The sequence below is a fragment of the Rhododendron vialii genome, chromosome 3a (genome assembly GCF_030253575.1).
Source record: "Rhododendron vialii isolate Sample 1 chromosome 3a, ASM3025357v1".
NCBI classification, from domain to species: Eukaryota; Viridiplantae; Streptophyta; class Magnoliopsida; order Ericales; family Ericaceae; genus Rhododendron; species Rhododendron vialii.
In genome coordinates this window covers 33,256,982-33,279,148 of record NC_080559.1, presented here as the reverse complement: position 1 = coordinate 33,279,148, position 22,167 = coordinate 33,256,982, and the positions used below count along the sequence as shown (strand labels likewise).

The 22,167-nt window shown below is 42.1% G+C and overlaps 1 protein-coding gene, 1 long non-coding RNA gene and 1 other non-coding gene across 4 annotated transcripts; all 3 read left to right on the top strand.

The window, feature by feature from the left end:
• Positions 1-544: 544 nt before the first annotated feature.
• Positions 545-735, top strand: LOC131321531 (U2 spliceosomal RNA). The gene has a single exon (XR_009198570.1). It is a non-coding gene; the product is annotated as a U2 spliceosomal RNA (small nuclear RNA).
• A 9,406-nt stretch (positions 736-10,141) lies between these two features.
• On the top strand, positions 10,142-11,074 carry LOC131321355 (cation/H(+) antiporter 4-like). The gene is made up of 2 exons (XM_058352341.1): positions 10,142-10,530; positions 10,654-11,074. Exons 1-2 carry the CDS (start codon positions 10,142-10,144, stop codon positions 11,072-11,074), a joined length of 810 nt encoding a protein of 269 aa, XP_058208324.1.
• Positions 11,075-16,925: 5,851 nt separating this feature from the next.
• LOC131320162 (uncharacterized) lies at positions 16,926-20,263 on the top strand. 2 transcript variants are annotated; one of them, XR_009198137.1, is made up of 2 exons: positions 16,926-17,349; positions 19,923-20,263. It is a non-coding gene; the product is annotated as an uncharacterized LOC131320162 (long non-coding RNA). The 2 variants fall into 2 exon arrangements; XR_009198138.1 differs by having other exon boundaries at positions 19,877-20,263.
• The last annotated feature ends 1,904 nt before the right edge of the window (positions 20,264-22,167 follow it).

Genomic DNA, 22,167 nt, shown 5'->3' with positions numbered 1-22,167 from the left:
CAGGACTAAAAAGTGGAACAAATGGATCTCAAGGGGTAGCAAAGACTTCCGGAAGCTAGAACCAACTCAATCACATTCTAAGCAATACAGAGCTGCATATTGAACTCATTATTGAGCAATTTAGAGGGCTAATTTAGATATCTGACGGGCTAATTTAGAGGGGTTTTTTTTTAATCCAAGCAATCTCAAACTCAATAGATTCAGCAGTTACAATGTAAATGAAACTTCCATCTTCGATCGGAATACGGATGAGATCAGAGAGGACATCATTTGGGCAAACGATGCAATAGCTTTGGTTAGAATAAAGCCCAAAATGTGATAACCAAATGATTGTTTAGCCAATGATGGAGGTGGACACAAGGACTCACTAGGTGCTTAGAGGCTTCAAACAACCGAGTCGAACCGGCGGCACAAACCAAGCAGAATATGTGCAAAAGTAGCAAAACCCAGTTTGTTACTTTGGGGTTTGTTTCCTATATCAACTAAGCAGAAAAACGAGGACAGAAAACTTGACTATAAAATAGGCAGCCTAAGAGAAAAGAAGACAAGCCTTTTGGCAAAGATCAAGTGTAGTATCGGTTCTTAGTAGTTTAATATCTGATATGTGGGCTATCGGTTCACTATTTATTAAATTCATAATTTTTTGAGGGGAGGGCCCACTACAGTAGCTTGCTACTGCGGCCTCTAATGCATTGGCTTGGTGTTGCACTATTGCCTTGGCTTGGCGCACCCCAACCAAATCAAGTTCAAATGTTTCTGCTCCTTCGGGTCTAGAACCAAATTAGTTGGCTTTGACATTTGCAGATCTATGTAATTGAGAAGTACCAGTACTAGTATTTTCTCGAAGGGAGACTGATTCAAAGATCATTGGAGCAATAAAGGCTAAATTTCGTTTTCACACCCATTTACACATTCTAAGTTCCGTTTGATGCACATATCCCTAGTTCTACGGTACTCGTTCATTGGGCTCTCCACACTTCATTAAATAATCAAAAACCGTTTCATCACCAGGATTCACCCTAGGCGAGATTTGTGGTGAGGGAGGGAGATAACCAGACGGAGTCAAGCTCAAAGGAGTGCTTCTATGGAGAGTCTTTTTTTTGTAATGTTATTACGTATGATCCAATAATAGTTAAGTTTTCTCCCAATTCATGTGCGAGTGTTTGATTTTGATCCTCGACACGCTACACGAGTCCACTCAATGAGCACTCTTATGCGAGAACAACCCTTGGAGTCACTTTGTATGGGCTTCTTGTGCCTCTCTTATGGTTTAAAAATTGTTATAATGTTTGAAGGATTGCCTCCTTTTAGTCTCGCTCCAATTCGGACTAGAAAAACTCAGTTAAAAAAACAAATTAAAAATATTTGCTGCATCGCATGTGCCTCAGACGCATTTAAGTTGTGCTCGGGCGCATTCACATTTTCTATCCTTTTTTAATGTGCCTCAGGCAAAATTGAATCATGCCCCGGGCGCATTCTATTTTCTCTCATTTTGTAGGGCTTCGCAAGCGAATTTCAACTGCACGTTGGGAGCATTCAGTTTTTTTCTGTTGATATAATTTCATTCCTACATATAACATCCAGTGGCTCATAGATTTGAAGAATTTGAAGGTGTGATTGATTTCTAGAATCAAACCCATGGATTGATCATTAGGCTTCAACGCAGCTCCACTTCGGCTACTCTCCGTACTTCTTCAACTCGATCTCACCTCTCAGCAACAGCTTGAACTTTACTGAGTGTAATAGCTAGCCACCATTTTTACGTTCCAAATATAAGAGCCATTTTGCTACATATTCCCCTCATTTTTAGGTTCCCATGAACTCTACAGGCAGCCAATAGCGCTCCCAAAATCCTACCATATGGAAAAGTCACTAGTTTCAGAATCTTACTAAATGCCCATTGCCCAACAAATCCTCGTTCAGCTTCCCATTCCGAATCTCCATTTCATGGCATAAATGACTCTACAGCCTTCACCTAGATGGCCAGAGTGGCTACAAGCAGATAATAAGCTCAAGAAGGTCATACTATTCGGCTCCATTCCTTCTTCTGCTATTTAACGACAAAATTGCAGGCTTCAAAACCTAGGGCATGGTCGTATTATAACAGCTCTCCATCAATAAGACCTGATATAATAGCACTGCAAGTAATGCTATTCTCCATCTCCCCAAACTTTAATTTGCAAAAAAATCCAACAATGAAGTTTGGACAACACTGTGATGACGTCCCATTTTCAATAGCAAAATCAGACATTTTGCCTTGGAAAAGATTAACATTCTTCCCAAAAGGTGAGATACCCAAGGTCAATGTCCCACTGCTAGGCCTTACTTCACCTTGCAGTTTGTTAAAACAATTGTCCACTTCCACAATATCCTGTCTTGAAATGTACCAAGAAATCAAGGTATTGTCAACTTGCATTTTAATGGAATAGGCCTTTTAGCTAGTTAACTGATTTTCTAAGCATAACCAACAAAGAATGACGCCATTGAAGAGAAAGAACTTGATGATGAGTAATTTTACGTTCCATATGAAATTCTCAGTGAAGCGATTTGATTGGAGATCAATTTAATTTGTTCAATGAAATGTTCAAGGATGGAACTCTTGGAAACCCTTTGCACTGGCTTCTTCTGCGTCTCTTTTGCTTGAAAAATCCTTACACTAAATTAACGTTGAAAGGCTGGCCCTTTATAGTCTCCAGCCAACCAAGACTAAAACGAACCAGTAAAAAATAATTTGCGTCACATGCGCCTCGGGCGTATATGAATATTGCCAAGGGAGTGCATCCTGATTAATTTGCACAATTTTCGTAAGGCACATTTTAGTCGGGCCTCCGGCTGGGCGTAACCAAAATTTCTTCTTTTTTGTAATGTGTCTCAGGTGCATTTGAATTGTTCCCTGGGCACATCCTATAATTTCCCTTTCAATAATGCGCCTTAGGCGCATATGAATTGCGCCTTGGGAGCATTCAGTGCGTTTTTCTTTTTTGATGTAATGAACTACTGAAATAGACATTCAGTTTTTCATAAAACAGCCAAGAGGCATACCAATGCACCAACATTTCAAATAGAAATCCATCATTCTGATTCAAAACACATTTATAGTTGTTGGCAAACAATGTATCATTCAGATTGATGCTTCCAAAAAAATTTACCAATCGCAAGCAAGAATATCGCTTGTTTCAATGTGGGGAAAGAGAAACTATATGTTCAACTCCCATTTATCGTTGGATCACGCCATCATTTAGTACTTTAAAAACACTATTTATTGATATATAATGGGTCTTGATCCAATTTAAAATAAGAAACATACATGCGTTTTGCCAGAACGAATTATATTTTGACCCATTGAGGGTAAAATGGTCGCTTCATTAGATATACAAATGATTTTTTATCCAAACTACTTTGGCTGGAAAGTAAATCGGACAAGCTTTCAAACTGTTCAAACCACGCGAAAATTAGAGTTAGGGAGTGTCCGGGGCAAGTCCTCAAAGTTTAACATGTTATGCAGCATTACAATGCGCCTCAGGCGCACTCCTTTGCGCCCAGGCGCATCATGAACATTGCAAACAAGTCCAACTTTGCGGACTTGCCCCAGACACTCCCGAACTTCAATTTGCTCGTGGATTGAACCGTTAGAAGGCTTGTCCAATCTAATTACCTACCAAATTGGTTCCAATGAAAAAAAAAATTTACATCAAAATACATGACATTTTTACCCTCAATTGGTCGAAAAAAAAATTCTTTCAATAGAACGCTCGTATTGTTTTTATTTTATATTGGATTAAGACCAATTATATAATGATAAATAAGGTTGTAACCGTATTAAAAAATAATAGAAACAACCAATTAACATAATTAAATTTTATTTCTGAAAAGTCAGTCGAAGGGAGACCGATTCAAAGATTATTGGAGAAACAAAGGCTAAAGTTCGTTTTCACGCCCATTTACATATTCTAAGTTCCGTTTGACGCACATATCCCTAGTTCTGTGGTAATCGTTCATTGGGCTCTCCACACTTCATTGAATAATCAAAAACCATTTCATCATCAGGATTCACCCTAGGCGAGATTTGTGGTGAGGGTGAGAGATAACCAGAGGGAGTCGAGCTCAAAGGAGTGCTCCTTTGGAGAGTCTTTTTTTTTTTTTTTGTAATGTTATTGTGTGTGATCCAATAATAGTTAAGTTTTCTCCCAATTCGTGTGTGAGTGTTTGATTTTGATGCTCAGCACGCTACACGAGTCCACTCAATGAGCACTCTTATGCTCGAACAACCCTTGGAGTCACTTCGTATGGGCTTCTTGTGCCTCTCTTATGATTTAAAAATCGTTATAATATTTGAAGGATTGCCATCTTTTAGTCTCGCTCCAATTCGGACTAGAAAAACTTAGTTAAAAAAACAAATTAAAAATATTTGCTGCATTGCACGTGCCTCAGACGCATTTACTTTGTTCCCGGGCGCATTCACATTTTCTATCCTTTTTTAATGTGCCTCAGGCGCTATTGAATCATGCCCCGGGTGCATTCTATTTTCTCTCATTTTGTAGGGCTTCGCAAGCGAATTTCAACTGCACGTTGGGAGCATTCAGTTTTTTTCTGTTGATGTAATTTCATTCCTACATATAACATCCAATGGCTCATAGATTTGAAGAATTTGAAGGTGTGATTGATTTCTAGAATCAAACCCATGGATTGATCATTAGGCTTCAACGCAGCTCCACTTCGGCTACTCTCCGTACTTCTTCAACTCTATCCCACCTCTCAACAACAGCTTGAACTTTACTGAGTGTAATAGCTAGCCACCATTTTTAGGTTCCAAATATAAGAGCCATTTTGCTACATATTCCCCTCATTTTTTGGTTCCCATGAACTCAACAGGCTGCCAATATGTAACGACCCATATTTTGGTGGTTAAAATTATCATTATTTTTAAATTTAAAAAAAAAGAAGAGAGTATTACTTAGAAATTTGAGATGTATTTGCCGTTTGGAAAAAAAAAAGAAATGAAAAAGGAAAACTAGTGTCATGCTTGGAGGAAGAAGACATGTGGCTATTGAGATGTCAAGGTTTTGTGCAAAAGGTGAGGCGGTGGGACACATGTCCCTAGTAGTTCATGCATGAATAGCTTTATAAGCTAGTATTGTTGGTCATCAACGTACTGATCATGTAGGCTTTTAGCAAGTGAGGTTTCCGGCTGTGCGTGTATGGCAATGAGTTTTGGCTGAAATATTTGTGTCACATGTTTAACGGCCCGATCATAATTTTAAGGTACCGGGTAGTGTGCAATACATTCCTAGCTAAATCTCTTTGCAAAGAGTATTCTTTGATCCTCTCATATTTGTACTCATTTGATCTCTAAGTTTATTGATTCAGTTATTGTCACTTCTTGTATCGTGACACAGAAAATGTTTGGCTGAAAGCCATGGAACAAATTGGTACGTGTATAAGCCCATCAGGTCACAGAAGTATGAAAGATGTATGATTGACTATCCTACGGGGAGTCTAGAATGTTTATGGGTCCCAAGTGGCTATACAGAGTTTGACCTGGGTGGTGCTTGGCATGTTATCGAAATGAGCCGGGTATAAGGCTACAAATGAAAAATGTTCAGAATGATCCTAATTGATTTGCTATCCTCGTTTATTGAGCATAATCTTATTGATAGCCATGTTTATTGTCCTCGTATTGCATATACTACCCGGGCTTTTTATATTTTTCAGGTGCAGAGCAAATTAGTGAGGACCCGACTTGGAGTATTTGAAAGATTTAGCTTTAGAAATCTGTAACGTTTTGGAAGTTTTTAGGGCCCACCATGTATATTTGTTCTTGAGGACTTGTAATTACTGGACATGTATTATTTTTGAGGCAGTGTAAAAATTCGGGTCGTCACACAATAGCACTCCCAAAATCCTACCACATGTAAAAGTCACTAATTTCATAATCATACCAAATGCCCATTTCATGACCGGCCCAACAAATCCTCGTTCAGCTTCCCATTCCGAATCTCCATTTGATGGCATAAACGATTCTACAGATGGCCATTTCATCGCAACAACAACTCTACAACCTTCAAAGTGGCTACAAGCAAAAAATAAGCTTAAGAAGGTCATACTATTCGGCTCCATTCCTTCTTCTGCCGTTTGGACAAAATTGCAAGGCTTCAAAACCTAGCCCATGGTCATATTATATTGGCTCTCTGATATAATAGCACTCCATGTAATGCTGTTCTCCATGTCCCCAAACTTTGCATAAAAATCCAACAATGAAGTTTGGAAAACACTGTTATGAAGTCCAATTTCCATTGCAAAATCAGACATTTTGCCTTGAAAAAGATTCACACTCTTCCCAGACGCTTAGATACGCAAGGTCAGTGTCCCACTGCTACGCCTTACTTCACCTTGCAGTTTGTTAAAACAATTGTCAACTTCAACAATATCCTGTCTTGAAATGTACCAAGAAATTAAGATATTGTCAACTTGCATTTTAATTGAATAGGACTTTTAGCTAGTTAACGGATTTTCTTGTAAGGAAAGCATAACCAACAAAGAATGCCGACATTGATGAGAAATAATTTGATGATGAGTAATTTTATATTGCATATGAAATTCTCAATGAAGTGATATGATTGGAGATCGATTTAAGTTGTTCAATGAAATCTTCAGAGATGAAACTCTTGGAAACCCATCGCACTGGCTTTTTGGGCGTCTCTTTTGCTTTAAAAATCCTTACAATAATTAATGTTTAAAGGCTGGCCTTTTATAGTCTCCATCCAACCAGGAGTAAAACGAACTAGTCAAAAAAAAATTGCATCACATGCGCCTCGAGCGTATTTGAATGGCGTCAAGGGCGTGCATCCTGATTAATTTGAACTCTTTTCGTAAGGCACATTTAAGTCGCGCCTCCGGCTGGGCGCAACCAGAATTTCTTCTTTTTTGTAATGTGTCTCAAGCGCATTTGAATTGCTCCCTGAGCACATCCTATTTTTCCCTTTTTATAATGCGCCTCTGGCGCATATGAATTGCGCCTTGAAGCATTCAGTACGTTTTTTCTTTTTTGATGTAATGAACTACTGAAATTGACATTCAGTTTTTCATAAAACAGCCAATACCAATGCACCAACATTTCAAATAGAAATCCATCATTCTGATTCAGAACAAATTTATAGATGTTGCCAAACAATGTATCATTCAGATTGATGCTTCCAAAAAATACACCAATCGCAACAAAGAATGTCGCTTGTTTCAATGTGGGGAAAGAGAAACTATATGTTCAACTCCCATTTATCGTTGGATCCCTTCATCTTTTAGTACTTTAAAAACACTATTTATTGATATATAATGGGTCTTGATCCAATTTAAAATGAGAAACATACACGCGTTTTGCCAGAACGAATTATATTTTGACCCATCGAGGGTAAAATGGTCGCTTCATTAGATATACAAATGATTTTTTATCCAAACTACTTTGGCTGGAAAGTAAATCGGACAAGCTTTCTAACGGTTCAAACCACACGAAAATTAGAGTTAGGGAGTGTCCGGGGCAAGTCCTCAAATTTTAACATGTTATGCAGCATTACAATGCGCCTCAGGCGCACTCCTTTGCGCCCAGGCGCATTACAATGCGCCCCGGGCGTATCATGAACATTGCAAACAAGTCCAACTTTGCGGACTTGCCCCACACACTCCCGAACTCCAATTTGCTCGTGGATTGAACCGTTAGAAGGCTTGTCCAATCTAATTACCTACCAAATTCCAAATACATGACATTTTTACCCTCAATGGTTTGAAAAATAAATTCTTTCAATAAAACGCTCGTATCATTTTTATTTTAAATCGGATTAAGATCAATTATATAATGATAAATGAGGTTGTAATTTTATTAAATGATGTTGGAAACGACCATTTAAAATAATGAAAGTTTATTTATGAAAAGTCGGTCGAAGGTAGACCGATTCAAAGATCATTTGAATGACAAAGTCTAAAGTTTGTTTTCACGCCCATTTACATATTCTAAGTTTCGTTTGATGCACACATCCCTAGTTCTTTGGTACTCGTTCATTGGGCTCTCCACACTTCATTAAATAATCAAAAATCATTTCATCATTAGTATTCACCCAAGGCGAGATTTGTGGTGAGGATGAGAGATAACCAGACGAAGTCAAGCTCAAAGGAGTGCTCCTTTGGAGAGTCTTTTTTTTTTTTTGTAATGGTATTGCATATGATCTAATAATAGTTAAGTTTTCTCTCAATTCGTGTGTGAGTGTTTGATTTTGATCATCGACGCGCTACATGAGTCCATTCAATGAGCTTTAGTACAAGTTTGTTTTGATAAGTTGTTTTTCATTGAGAAAAAAAAAACCTAAAAAACATGGACCAAGGGGATATTGGATACCCTTGAGAGTCCAACACAAAAACCTGCTCCTATAAGAATTCATAAGAGACAAGGACGATGGTTCAACAGCTAGTCTGGTATTTGATTCCAGTTTACAATCCGTGAGCCTATTTGTTGTCGTGGCTATGCTTCTCAAAGAGCTCAAAATCCTCAATTCAGAGCTCGGTCGGTTAGCACTAGCCTCATCTCTCTCCAGTGAAATACTAGGCATAACTCTCGCATTCATAATGAATACGCTTAGGTCTTTCATGGAAGACCATTCGTTATCAAGCACACTTCAGCTCATCGAATTGATTATTTGTTTCATTCTTGTTGTCATTATCATCATTCGGCCTGCAATGCTATGGATCGTCAAACAGACACCAGAAGGAAGGCCTGTCAAGGACTCATACATTTGCTCTGTCATTCTGCTTATTTTACTCGCTGGTGCATTTACTCACTGGATTGGAGAATTTCCTATATTGGGTCCTTTTATCATCGGATTTGCTGTACCAGATGGACCGCCACTAGGGTCCGCATTGGCTGATAAGCTCGATTCCTTTGTTTCCGGTCTGTTTATACCACTTTTCATGACCTTGATCTCATTGAGGGTGAATCTGCAAGCCATCAATCTGTCTAACCCGTATGCGATTTCTATTGTCGTCCTCATCATTGTGGTTTTCTTGGCGAAGGTTGTTGCGTGTATCATACCTGCATGTATTTGCCGAATGCCCTTCAAGGATATGCTCTAGCCTTGGGCCTCATCATGAGCTCTAAAGGCATCGTTCAAATGTCCTTCTACAGCTTCTTCAGAGATGATCAGGTAACAAAACTCGCCTTCATTGAATTTCCCCTTCATTCGAGATCTCACTGATTTGTAGGAATTGGCCACTTGCATGCTCCCATCATTTTAGTTGTTTGTTTAAATGAAAAAGTGCTTTTCTGACAAGAGATTTATGTATCCAGAAAAACTATTTGATGTATATTTGGCATGTCTGCAAACTAAGATGGGGACTTTTTTTCATGTCCAATAGGTACATGTAAATGAGCCATATCATTCTGTATGAAGTTTCTGTAACTAAATTCTGTTTGTATGTACTGTGTTCCCTACTTACATACGCTGTTATTTTCATAAATTCTAGATATACAGGATTGGAGAGATGGAGAGATGTAGAGAAGTGCACATAGTACCTCTATGGTCCAGAATTGTTGCCCGCACTTTCACATTGGTTGCAGGGGTGGATCTAGGGGAGACCCTCCTCCCATAGATCCACCGCCAATAACCACAAAATCAGGAGCTCGCACCCACTAGGTCGGAATATTACAGGAGCTTGCCTCCCCTAGGTCGGAATCCCGAATCCATCCCTAACTTGATGAATCTCTTGCAAACTGTATTTTCTGGCAGTTTTAAGTGTCCCAATTCTGCATCTTTTGATTTTTTTTTTTGTGATATTTTTCATGGGTGAACACAGCACATTTTTCCATGTTGCAACCTTAGTGGATGCAACATGATGTTATTGCTTCCCAAATGTTGAAACTCAACGACACAAAATACTTCAAAACCATGGCAAGATGCCTTCTAAACTAAGTTTCCCTTTTATATGTACTACTGCAGGCATTCAATGAGAAGACATTTGCATTGCTTGTGACTAGCACAGCAGTGGCATCAGTGGTCCTTCCACTCTTGGTAAAACAACTCTACGATCCATCACAAAATATGCAGGCTACCAAAAAAGAAGCATCATGCATTCCAAACAAGGTGGTGAGATACGTATAGTCATGTGTATCCACAGGCCAGACAACATCTTGGCATTCCTCAACCTCATCGACATCTCCTGTCCGACCAGAGAAAGCCCTATGATGGTTTATGCCCTTCACCTAATCGAGCTCCACGGTCGAGCTCTTCCCCTCTTCATCTCTCACGAAAATCATCAAAATCCCGAAGAAAGCCCCTACTGCGGCGATGTGGTCTACGCTTTCGGTCACCATGAGAGAAGGCACAAAGGGAGCATTTGCGCACTGGCCTTCACGGCAATTTCTCCGCGAAAACTAATGCATGAAGATATATGTACTCTTGCTCTGAACAAAACTGCTTCCCTAACAGTAATCCCATTTCACCGAAAATGGGCGGTTGATGGGACGGTTGAGTCGGAAGATTTTGAGCTGAGGTCAGTTAATTGTAAAATCCTTGACATGACTCCTTGTTCTGTTGGGATCCTAGTTGATCGTGGTCGCCATCAGGGGGGCCTCTCGTAGCAGCGGTAGCAACGTGTGGCTGTGATCTTTTTCAGGGGGAGCGATGACCGTGAGGCTTTGTTTTACGCCAAACGGATGGCAAAGAGTAGGACCTCGGGCATCGGACTATCCATGGTTAATTTCAAACCCATGGTATGTGAAGCTTCTGATGAAGGGAAAAAGCGAGACTCTGAGGTGTTGAACGAGTTTACGAACGTTGGTGGGGGGGAAATGGTCTACGTGGAGGAGGTAGTGAAAGATGGGGCGGAAACTGAGTTGATAGTAGGGGAAATGGTGGGCGAATTCGACCTTATAATCGTGGGGAGACATTGGGGTGTGGAGTTTCCACAGACGTTGGGGTTGAAAGGGTGGAGTGAGTTGCCGGAGATGGGAGTGATCGGAGACATTCTTTCGTCGTCGGATCTCAAGGGTAGAGCATCTGTGCTGGTGGTGCAGCAACAGAAAACCACTGCCTAAAACTGCGATGGAAGGTGCAACTTTTATCAATGTTTAAAGGCCCATTTTGGTCTTCTGCAGTGGTCCTGTGGAACTTGTTAACTCTCAAATTACATAGCACTGGATGAGATGTATTTTGCTAGAATTGTGTATTGTATACTAACATATTTTAAGTGCAAATAGATGAGAGGATACAACAAATGTCTTGATTGAAAGAAAAGGAAGGAAGAGTACAATAAGTTGGATCAATGTGTATGAATATGAGCCTTTTATTCAGCATAAATATCTGTGAAAGCAATTGTATGTTTGTTTTTTCTCTGATAATTGAGAAATTCATGGAGAAGAACACCAGGTCCGGCTTCAGGGCTTCTCTTGGGGGCGGCTATTCGCAACAAGTGAGATAAGCTATAGATAAATTAGTTTTGGCCGCATCGAATTACACTTGGCCGCTACGAATTACTCTTGGTCGCATTGAATTGCACTTGGCCATATTGAATTGCACTTGGCCGCATGGAATTGTACTTGGCCGCGTCGAATTGCACTTGGCCAAGTGCAATTCGACGCGGCCAAGTGCAATTCCATGTGGCCAAATGCAATTCGAAGCGGCCTAGTGCAATTCAATGCGGCCAAGTGCACTTAAACGCGGCCAAGTGCAATTCGAGGCAGACATGAGTAATTCACAGTAGCCAAGTGCAATTCGATTCAGCCAAGAGCAATTCAATGCTGCCAAGTGCAACTAAACGCGTCCAAGAGTAATTCGTAGGGGTCAAGCAAAAATCGATGCGGCCAAGAGTGGATTGATTTTTTTTGAATAACCGAATACTTTTGTTTGTTAATAATGCATAATTAATTCCATCCCTGGTACACTGCTCCTTTTCTTTTTTCTTTTTTTTTTTGACAAATTGTTTCAGCAAATACATTATTTTTAAGTTTAGAAATTACAAATAATTACTTATTTTTAAAGAAAACTTAGCAGAACTGGGCTGGTCTTAAGGTACTTACAATTGAATTGAATGAAAGTCGAATTTAATTAACTCAAACATGACTCGAAATGAGTTTCAAAACATGTTCAAACCTTGGCTTGTTTGTATGTTAAAATACTGGTTTTTAATTAAGGAGAAGAAAAATAAGATGACACCCATTGCAAGTGGAGTGGAGTGCAGTTGGTGTCTCCCTTATACTCCGACGCACATGGGCAGGGTTCAATTCCTGAGGTTCCTGCGGTGAGCACCCATCCCTCTCCTCAAGTCCCCTAGAATATAGTAGATTAGGAATAAACGAATGACAAAAAAAAAAACACCATATTACGTCACAAGTAGTTTTCTTCATAAACTAAATTTCCAGACGTCACAACATTGCATAGCTATTTGTAGGAAATTTCAGTGCATCTATTTCAAGTCCGAAGCTATGATATTACCACGTGATATGAGCGTTAAAGCAGATGTTTAACTCTCCCCAACAGACTATGGAGACTTGAAACTCAAGTATTGAGCAAAAAATTCCAAGCAGTAAACTTCATGCACATGTATTTATTATAGAAAAAAAACAATCCTTCTTTGTTCGAAGCGAATACATCTATTTTCAATTTAAGAAAAATCTACTAGGAGAAAGGAATGTGGGAGTGGGGTTTGAACTCTCACCAAATTAAGTGTCCATTACCTGCTCTACCAACTGAGATGGGAGGCAACTTCACGTTTACCCTTTTTTCCTATTACATTTTCCTCCACTTTTCAGTCTCCCCCACAAGTTCAAAGGTCCAAACATAAGTTTGAAAATTCCATCTTTTGTGATGCATGTGGTATCTAGTGTATATGAGTTTCCAAAGAAAAAAATGAATGGTACTATACAATTGTCGAAGACTCTGGAACACAGGAAACCCAATATATTTGGAAACGTGTACGTTAATTCCTATCAAGACCACATATTTCTTCTATTGTAGAGATTTATCGTTTTCTTAAAAACCGGATGTCCCATGTACTAGACAAGGTCCAAACCAAAACAAAAAGAAGAGAGGAATTACAGGGCTAAAAAGCAGAACAAAGGGAACTTGAGGGGTAGCAAAGACTTCCTGAAGCTAGAACCAAGTTAATCACATTCTAAGCTATATAGAGCTATGTATTGAACTCATTACTGGGAAATTTAGAGGGCTAATTTAGGGGGAGGGGGGGAGGGTGTTTATCCCAAGCAATCTGATACTCAATAGATTCAGCAGTTATATTGTAATTGGTGGACCCAAGGACTCACTAGGTGCTCAGAGGCTTCAAACAACCGAGTCGACTTGACGGCACAAACCAAGCAGAATATGTGCAAAAGCAGCAAAACCCAGATTGTTACTTTGGGGTTTGTTTCCCACATCAACTACGCAGAAAAATGAGGAGAAAAAACTTGACTATAAAATAGGCAATCCAATAGAAGAAAGGACATACTTCTCTCGGCCTTCTAGCAAAGATCCAGTGTAGTATTGTAGACACCCCATTCTGGACTGTCCAGATAACGTTATTTGTCGATCTTATATTTCCCCAATGATGATTTTAGTCGAAAACAGTATAAGGACAAAGGTGTGGTCGAGCTTTGAGCGTCCCGAACCTCTCTCAAACACCTTTCAAAACCCTTCAAACCAGAGCCAAACAGCCCCAGCAAAACCCAATTGGCATACGCCAGTGTCCTGGAGGCGTACGCCAGTTATCTGCCACGTGTCAGTCATCGACCAGTGGCTTAGCTTTTACTGGCGCACGCCATTTACAAGTGGCGCACGCCAGTCAAACCCAGTCAAATCAACTTTATTCAGCAACTTGGGCGGGACTTTTGTGCCACCCTGACGTCGGCTACAGCGTCCCTGATGATTACTTTCGGCAGAGACGTTCCCTCTCTCTCCTACACCCCCCATCAAGGCAAGTCCCATGCATTTAATGCATGGGAGGCTCCAACCTTGCCTTAGCCAGCCAAACAGGCCTTAGCACCTAACTGATCTCAGTCTTCCCCCCCTATAAATACCCCCCTTGCATTCATTTGCAAGGGGTTGGCCTCATTAAGAAGTAGAAGCTCTCTCCTTCCTCCTTTCTTGCTCTCTATCCCTTTTTCTTCCATTGAAAGAGAAAAGAAAACAGCCCACTTCCACACACCCTGCTGACATCCAGCCACCATCTAAGCTTCCATCTCCAAGCTTTAAAGTTCAATACCACCTTCAATCCTCAAACAAAAAGGTATACCACCTTTGTGTCCCTTTCTGTTTTTGGCCCCTGAGGGGAACCAGTGAGGCCCAGGCTAGTAAGTAATACTAGTCCTGGCCTCAAACTGGCAAAATACGACAAACGTATGAGGTGATACATGGCGCACGCCAGTAACCATATGCCGTACGCCAGTCATGGTAGAACGAGCACTACTGGCGTGGGGATCATGGATCGTCATTCCTCTTATGTTATCTTTCTGTCAGTCACCCTTGCATGCTAAATAACCAGTTTACCGCTTTCTGTATATTTAGAACTGTTTAGATGTAGTAGTTAATACTCGCTTCTTATCTGCTCAAAAGGCCCCTGGGATCCTTCTGGTCATGCTCCAGAGCCCAGATGATGCAAAAGCCAAGCACTGGATTAGGGTCCAACGTGCGTACGACAGTCCATGACTGGCGTACGGCAGTTAAAGCTAGGATCCAGTGGCTGGCCCTTTGCATCTTAGTTCAATCCTGGCCTCCTTTCTGTCCCCACATTGTTTAGGGGGTTTCCTGTCTATTTTCATGGCTTCAAGCCATCTCATCTGTCTGTAAATGTATATATCCTGCTTATTTAACTGCATGGTTTGTCCTGGGTGTGCGCTGGTCCCTTTCCAGAGCCCAGAGGATTGCAAATAGGGACTGTGAAGCTTAACAAGTGGAGTACGCCAGTTATGAGGTGGCGTGCGCATGTACAATCAGCATGCAGTGGCTCGGCCAGTGCATGCTGACGGAACCTGCTTACGTTCCTTCAGGGCAGCGTACTTCAGTTTATTCAAGCTACTCAGTACTTGTTCTCAATCTATGTTTAGCATTGCAATCAAAATCATCCATAAACATTTTGTCGCCTAATTGCAACTTGTTAAAGTTTTAACCCCCCATTAACTGTTCCCCCGCCCTAACTGGCTAAAAAATGATCAAATGAGAGAAAAATGCAAATGTTTTATAAAACGCCCGAGTAGAGACCGATCTCCGGATTGGGCGAGAGGGGTGCCATAAAACCCTTCCCCTCTCGTAACATGGCTCCCGAACCTCAGATATCGAAGGTGACGACGGACCGGTCTACGCCTTTTCAAAATCAAACAAACGTGGCAAACGTTTTTCGAGTTCGGTTCCTTGGGTGCTCCTACCGCTAAAACCCGAGTGGCGACTCCGAATCGAGGCGTTTCGCCGTGCTCTTCCAACAAAAAGGGCCGCGCCCAATTTTACGAATAAAATTTCCGTGGGCGCGTGCCCACAGTGGCGACTCCGCTGGGGACATTGCATTGATTGATATTTGACGATTAATACATAATTGAACAATTCTCAAAAAGCTTGTCAAAACAGTACGCTTCGCGCTGCTGAAGAACGGAATGGTAACGTAACAGGACCTCAGCATCCGACCAATCCGAACTGGGGCTTTTTACTATTGTTCTCTTGTGTAGTTTTCTCCAAAATATCAATTAACAAAAGTGAGCCAAGCTTCAAAAGGCGTTTGTTTTCAAAAGTGTTGCATTTTTCTCTCATCTAATCATTCTTCGGCATTCTCCGTTCGTATCGATGGTTGGTCAGCCCCGTTGAGGTGTTTTGGGTAACCGGCACAGTTTACTGGAGCCCGGGGTCCTCGAACGCCCAACAACCTTGGACGATGATGAGTCGTACTACCGTTCGACCATTGCTTTGCTCCACGCGTTGCAATGGGAGGTATATCACGGCTCTAGTCAGAGGAACCCCTTTAAGCCAAAACCGGCCTCTACAGCGTGTACAAAGCACTAGAACCTTTCAACCTAAGACAGGAACCCGCAGGGTAGGATTACTTGCTTCTAACCCCATATCCTGTCTATGTGTTACCGCTTTCCATATCGCATGCCTGTACATACATTCATGATCGTTTTGCGTAGGAGCATGCTAGGGCGGCTTTTAGGGTGTCTTTTGTCGAGTCTGTCTTGCGCCCACTCGGCATTTGCCTTGGACCGATGACGAGTCGTGCATCTCGATGTTGCACGTTACAAAAATTTTCAAAGTCCTTGATCAATGAGACTTCGGGAAATCGACACTTTCTAAGTCTTTGACCAATACCCCATCGAGGTTTCGAACCGAAAACTTGGAACAACGGTGAACATGGCATGATGCTTACACCACTCAGGTTAAAAGTGCTAATCACTTACACCAGGCTCCGGCGCAGTGCTGCCTACGCCACTTCGGTTACGGTATCATGACATCTACACCGAGCTGTTCCAAAATCAAACTTTGAAACTTCGAGAAGAGAGAAAGTCAAAGGCTTAGGCTGTTTTGGCATCTCTTAGTAACATTCGATTCAATCAAGGATACACCGTCGAAAAGAAATCCGAGGATTCCATCGCAACCGTCCGAATGGTGTAAAGCAGACTCCCCCTAGTTCTAGAGTCTAGGAGGACACCGACGACGTTGGCATGATCATTTTTCAATTCCCGTCTATTCTTTCAAATAAAATGACTGCAGGCTGTCACTGAGCTCTTGTACTTTGCCGTCTAGTCATGCTGATGTCAAAGCAGAATTCCGAGATCAAGAGCCAAACCTACTTGGGGCCGTCCGTCGAGTCTGTTTGAGGATCTGATTTGGGGTTCGTTTTTCAGTCGACCGCAACGGAAGTTCTGGCCTGCACTGTGTCGCGAGAGGATTCGCCACCGACTACTCCGCATGTAGAGACCCGTATTTTATTTCCATAATTCTTTATGTTTTATGAAGGCATGAGTTGTGATATAAAATGGAGAATGAGTTTGGATGTCGAATGTGCTAGAATTTAGAAGTTCGGGGTGCAAGTGTAATATGCATGGGTGTATAAGTGAAGGTGTGTGTAGGGGATAATTTTCCCCCACCTATATTTCTTTTCTTTTCCGGGCCAGGCACACACGTTTCTCTCTCTCTATTCTCTCGGCCGACTCTCTCTCTTTCTCACCTCTCCTCCAAACTTCTCTCTTCGATTTCATCTCCTTAGAATGAGATTTCGGAAAAATCCCAAGTACTAAAGTTGTTCTACGCGACGAGATCTTCCTATCGATCGAAGAAGAATCATGATCGGAGCACTTTGAGGTTTCCTCCATGTTCGGGCTTGCTTCTAACCCTCGAGGTAGAGATCTCCTGCCTTCTTTATATGTGTTAAGTGTTGGTTTGATGTGCAAGGATTAAGTTTGATCATCTATTTTGAGTCTTGAATAAATCTAGTGAATGCTGAAAATTTCGTGGGTTCTGGTAATCTGTCATTTTGGGGCTCTTCTGCTAGGAATCAATTTTTGGTGTCTTCATAACTGTTAAAGTGCGTTTCAATACGAAGATTTTGGTACCAAGATCATGCAAAACCGATAATCACACAATTAGTTATGGATTTTTGAATACTGGCTGTTTGCTGGATGTGCGAATCTGTGCGTGGCTGTCTTCTTTTAACTTTCTGGGCATGATGAACATTTTGGGTGGCTTTGGGTCTTTTACAGGAGTTGGATATTTAAGTTAAGAAGAGATTGGCGTTGGAATCAAGTAATTTGGTTAAGTATACAATTTTTGGTGAATTTCTAAAGCAGGGTTGGTTGACTGGTGCGAAAATGGTTGCGAATCGGTTTTTCTTTTGATTGTTGGGTTAACCTCCTCTCGTTTCTGAACCTGGAATTTTTACTGAGTGTAGGGCTTGTAGTGGTGCAACCTTTGGCGTTGGTTTCAATGTTTTTGGGTTTAAGATGAAAGAGTTATGATTTTTCAATCAATTTTACTTGTTCCCGCGTAGAATCTGACAGCACCAGCGGACTTTGATAAAATGGCCATAACTCCTAGCTCGGGACTCGAAAAGACACACCGTTTGTTTTGTTAGAAACTAGACACATAGAGCTTTCCAACGATACATGCCATGCATCATGGGTATGTCCGAGCGATAACAGATTTGCATCCAAAGTTGACCCGAATTTTGCCTTTGCACCAGTTTCATGGTTACGTTGAGCCATAATCATAAGGCCGTAGTAAGGCTACCCGAACTCCGTTTCTTTTTGATGTATGACCTTCGGATCGAAGAAGAAGAAGCCTACTTTCCAATGGTTTAAATGTCGTTCTTAAATTTATGTTATTTGATCGGATATAGTCAGAACTTAAAGTGTGAATGATTGATTTCACCTATTGGATATGTGGGGATATGATGAGTTGATCTAAATGATTAATTATTAGGATATGAGAACTAGTGAGCATAAGGGTTAAAATACTTGTAAACGATTGGAATAGAACATGGATTAGATGGATGATACGATCGATGATAAATTAAGTTGTAGAATGTTTGACGCGATGTGTAAATTATTCGATGTCTTTCCATGAGATTGTGTCTTTGGGCTTGCGGGATACTTGCAGTGAGTTAAACAGGATTTGGTGAATCACTTGGCATGAGTGCATGGTTGTTAAGCATTGATGGGTACTACAAAGATGAGGATCTTTATAAGTATTTGCAAATTAGACTCTTAATGGAGATGTCACAAAGGGGTCCATTAGGTGGTAATATGAGATGTGAAATAAAAGGATTTTGGTGGACGCACGGGGGTCCTAAAAGCACGGAATTGAATCAAAAGGATTCTAGTGGACGCACGGGGGTCCTTAAAGCCCGGAATTAAATAAAAGGATTCTAGTGGACGCACGGGGGTCCTTAAAGCCCGGAATTGAATCAAAAGATTCTAGTGGACGCACGGGGGTCCTTAAAGCCCGGAATTGAATAAAAGGATTCTAGTGGACGCACGGGGGTCCTTAAAGCCCGGAATTGAATAAAAAGATTTTAGTGGACGCACGGGGGTCCTAAAAGCCCGAAATTGAATCAAAGGATTCTAGTGGACGCACGGGGGTCCTTAAAGCCCGGAATTGAATCAAAGGATTCTAGTGGATGCACGGGGGTCCTTAAAGCCCGGAATTGAATCAAAAGGATTCTAGTGGACGCACGGGGGTCCTTAAAGCCCGGAATTGAATAAAAAGATTTTAGTGGACGCACGGGGGTCCTTAAAGCCCGGAATTGAATCAAAAGGATTCTAGTGGACGCACGGGGGTCCTTAAAGCCCGGAATTGAATAAAAAGATTTTAGTGGACGCACGGGGGTCCTAAAAGCCCGAAATTGAATCAAAAGGATTCTAGTGGACGCACGGGGGTCCTAAAAGCCCGGAATTGAATGGAAGGATTTCAGCGGACGCACGGGGGTCCCTAATGCCCGGAAGGGCACAAGAAAGCCACGGATCCTCCGAAAGGTGTGATGCAAGAACGAATATGGGACGCACAGGATCCTTAATGTCCGGAAATGAAATTGAAATATGTGACATAGTGAAAACGGAGAATCTTGTTATTATTTAGCATCATACTACGATTGAAATGTTAGTTTGAGTTGGTAACTTAGATCGTCTGAGATGTCGATAGTAGCTTATTTTCCTTCTCATCGACTTCCCAAGTCATTGGAGCTTGTTGTCCTAATATCGGTTGAGTAAAAGACGTGCGTGTGTGGGTGGGAACGTCAGTATTGGATAAAAGGAGTTAAAACATTTTCCAGCGTGAGTATGGTATTTTGAGTTTCACTTTTTGACAAAACAAATATGCTTTTGGAAAATGTTTTTCCTTGGGATCGGTCTTCATTTCTGCATATAATTTAGGTATGGATATCTCTACGAGCTAGTGTAGCTCACCCTATCCTTTCAGGTACTCGCCATTCGCCATGAAACTTAGCTTGGATTGCATGGAGTGCACATTGAGACGTCCCTTGAGAGCTTCATTGGAATCATGAAGGAGGTGTTTTATTATCTAGTCTAATTCATGTTGTGTACTTTACTCACAATTGAAAGTTGTATCTTTTGGTTAGAACATATGTAAAGCTAGGTATAAACTCCTCTCTTTGATTATTGTGAAGACCTTTTAATGGAATACGTTTGGGAGACTTTATGTAAAAAAAAAAAAAAAAAAAATTTAGAGAGAAGAAGAAGAGACTTTGATTCTTTGTTTGGATTGGCTTGACATTTAATGGTAAATATAATTGAGAAAAAGACTTTTGTTTGTAGAATATATATTATTATTTTAGTCGAAAATCGAGGGCGTGACACCGCACGAGTCCCCTCCGTCTACTCCATCTCCGCCAGCATCTCCCAAACCTGTTAAAATAGAAGTACTAGCCATGGCGGATGTCCCACCTCCGAATCTTGCAATCGTCCTAGCCGATCTACAACGCAACCTGGCCATCATGCAACAGAGAGCCGACCAGGCCGACGCCTCTATGGCCAATCTCCAAACCCTAATCGAGGAGCGACTTCCCCTGGTAGCAGGAGGGGAAGGCGGTGAAAGGCGTGAACAGGGAGCCGCCGGCCAAGAGGAACCATTGGTTGAGAACCCCGCTCCAAGCCCAGAAATGGCAGCTTTGGTCGCCAAGATGGCCAAGTTGGAAGAAGCCGTCGCCAAATCTGAAAGAAAAGGGTCGGGAGCACTAGACATGGACCGCCTCTGCCCGTTTCCGAATGCTCGGCTGCCCGATCGGTTTAAAATGCCCGACTTTGCAAAATTCGACGGCAGCGGAGACCCGAAAACTCACCTGTTGGCCTATCACTGAGCCATGAAGCTGCATGGCGTCGAGGAGGATGCCATGGCTCAGCTATTTCCGCAAACTCTGGCCGGTCCCGCCTTCCAATGGTTTCTGTCCCTCGACATCGCCAAGAGGCGGACCTGGGAGGACATCGGCACGGCCTTCAATGCTCAGTATAGCTACAACGCCCAGCTCAAAATGACCACTCGGGAGTTGGAATCCACCAAGATGACTGCAAAGGAGTCCTTTGCAGACTTTATCCAAAGATGGAGAGCCAAGGCCGCTCTCATGCCCGACCGCCCAAGCGAGAAGGATCAGATCCGCATCATCTCCCGTAATCTGCAGCCCGACTTCGCCAAAAACCTTGTGTTGGTTCAGGGCGCAAGCTTTGAAACCTTCTACGACTCCGGGCTGGCCATCGAAGAAGCCCTTCAAACCGGCATTCTGCCTAGGAGTGACAATTCCTCCTCCACTTCAGCCTCAAAATCAAAGCCTCGTGCATACACCGGGAACAGCACTGCTTTGTTCGGTGGCAACAGCTACGCCAACGCGAACTCTGCCAACAACCCCTCTACCCAAAACTCTAACCACATTGCCGACATTAACCAAGTTCAAACCCCTCAAAGACCCCGAAACCGCAACCAACCTCGTAACTTCGCCAACTTCGAGGCACCTCTCTCCTCGGTGTTGGAGAAGCTAATCAAAACCGGGCACCTCAGGCCTCTAGCCCCAACTCCACTTCCTCAAAATCCACCCCCTAGCCATAACCCCAACGCTTTCTGTGCGTACCATCAAATGCCCGGCCATTACACCAATTCCTGCTACCGCCTCCGTCATGCGATACAGGATTTGGTGGACAATGGCACCCTTCCAACTCCACCCGCAAAGCCCAACGTCATCTCCAATTCCTTACCCAAGCATGACCCTAACCCTCAAGTGAACCAGATAAATCTTAGCTCCACCATATTCAACCCTACCGACCATATTACCTCAACCTTCAACCAAAGACCAATTGTACCCTTCCCCTCCGAACCAAGCATTAACATGATGGCGGCCGGTTGGGCCATGGAGGACAGAGCCAAGGAGTGGGAAGAACTTTGCAGTGATTGGACTGAACAGTATAATATGGGATTCCCTGCGCACCCTCAGGTCAATCAAATGTGGCTAGATCAGTGGCAGGAAGAATGGAACGCGGCGCAGGTTGACCCTCTGGATGGTCTCTCTCTGTTCACGCTCTTTTACCAGCCCGAATTAAACCCCGTCGAAGTGGAAGCCGAAGAGTACGTGTGGGATCCACAGCCTGGTGGATGGCAATTGGGTCAAGGCCTCGAGGCGGATGTGGACCAAAACGACTTTGATGAGAAGTACTGGGAC

Coding starts and splice junctions, on each gene's coding strand:
- LOC131321355 (XM_058352341.1), top strand. CDS start 10,142: ATGTGTATCCACAGGCCAGACAACATCTTGGCATTCCTCAACCTCATC. Junction 10,531..10,653: donor TCGGAAGATTTTGAGCTGAG/GTCAGTTAATTG, acceptor GATCTTTTTCAG/GGGGAGCGATGACCGTGAGG.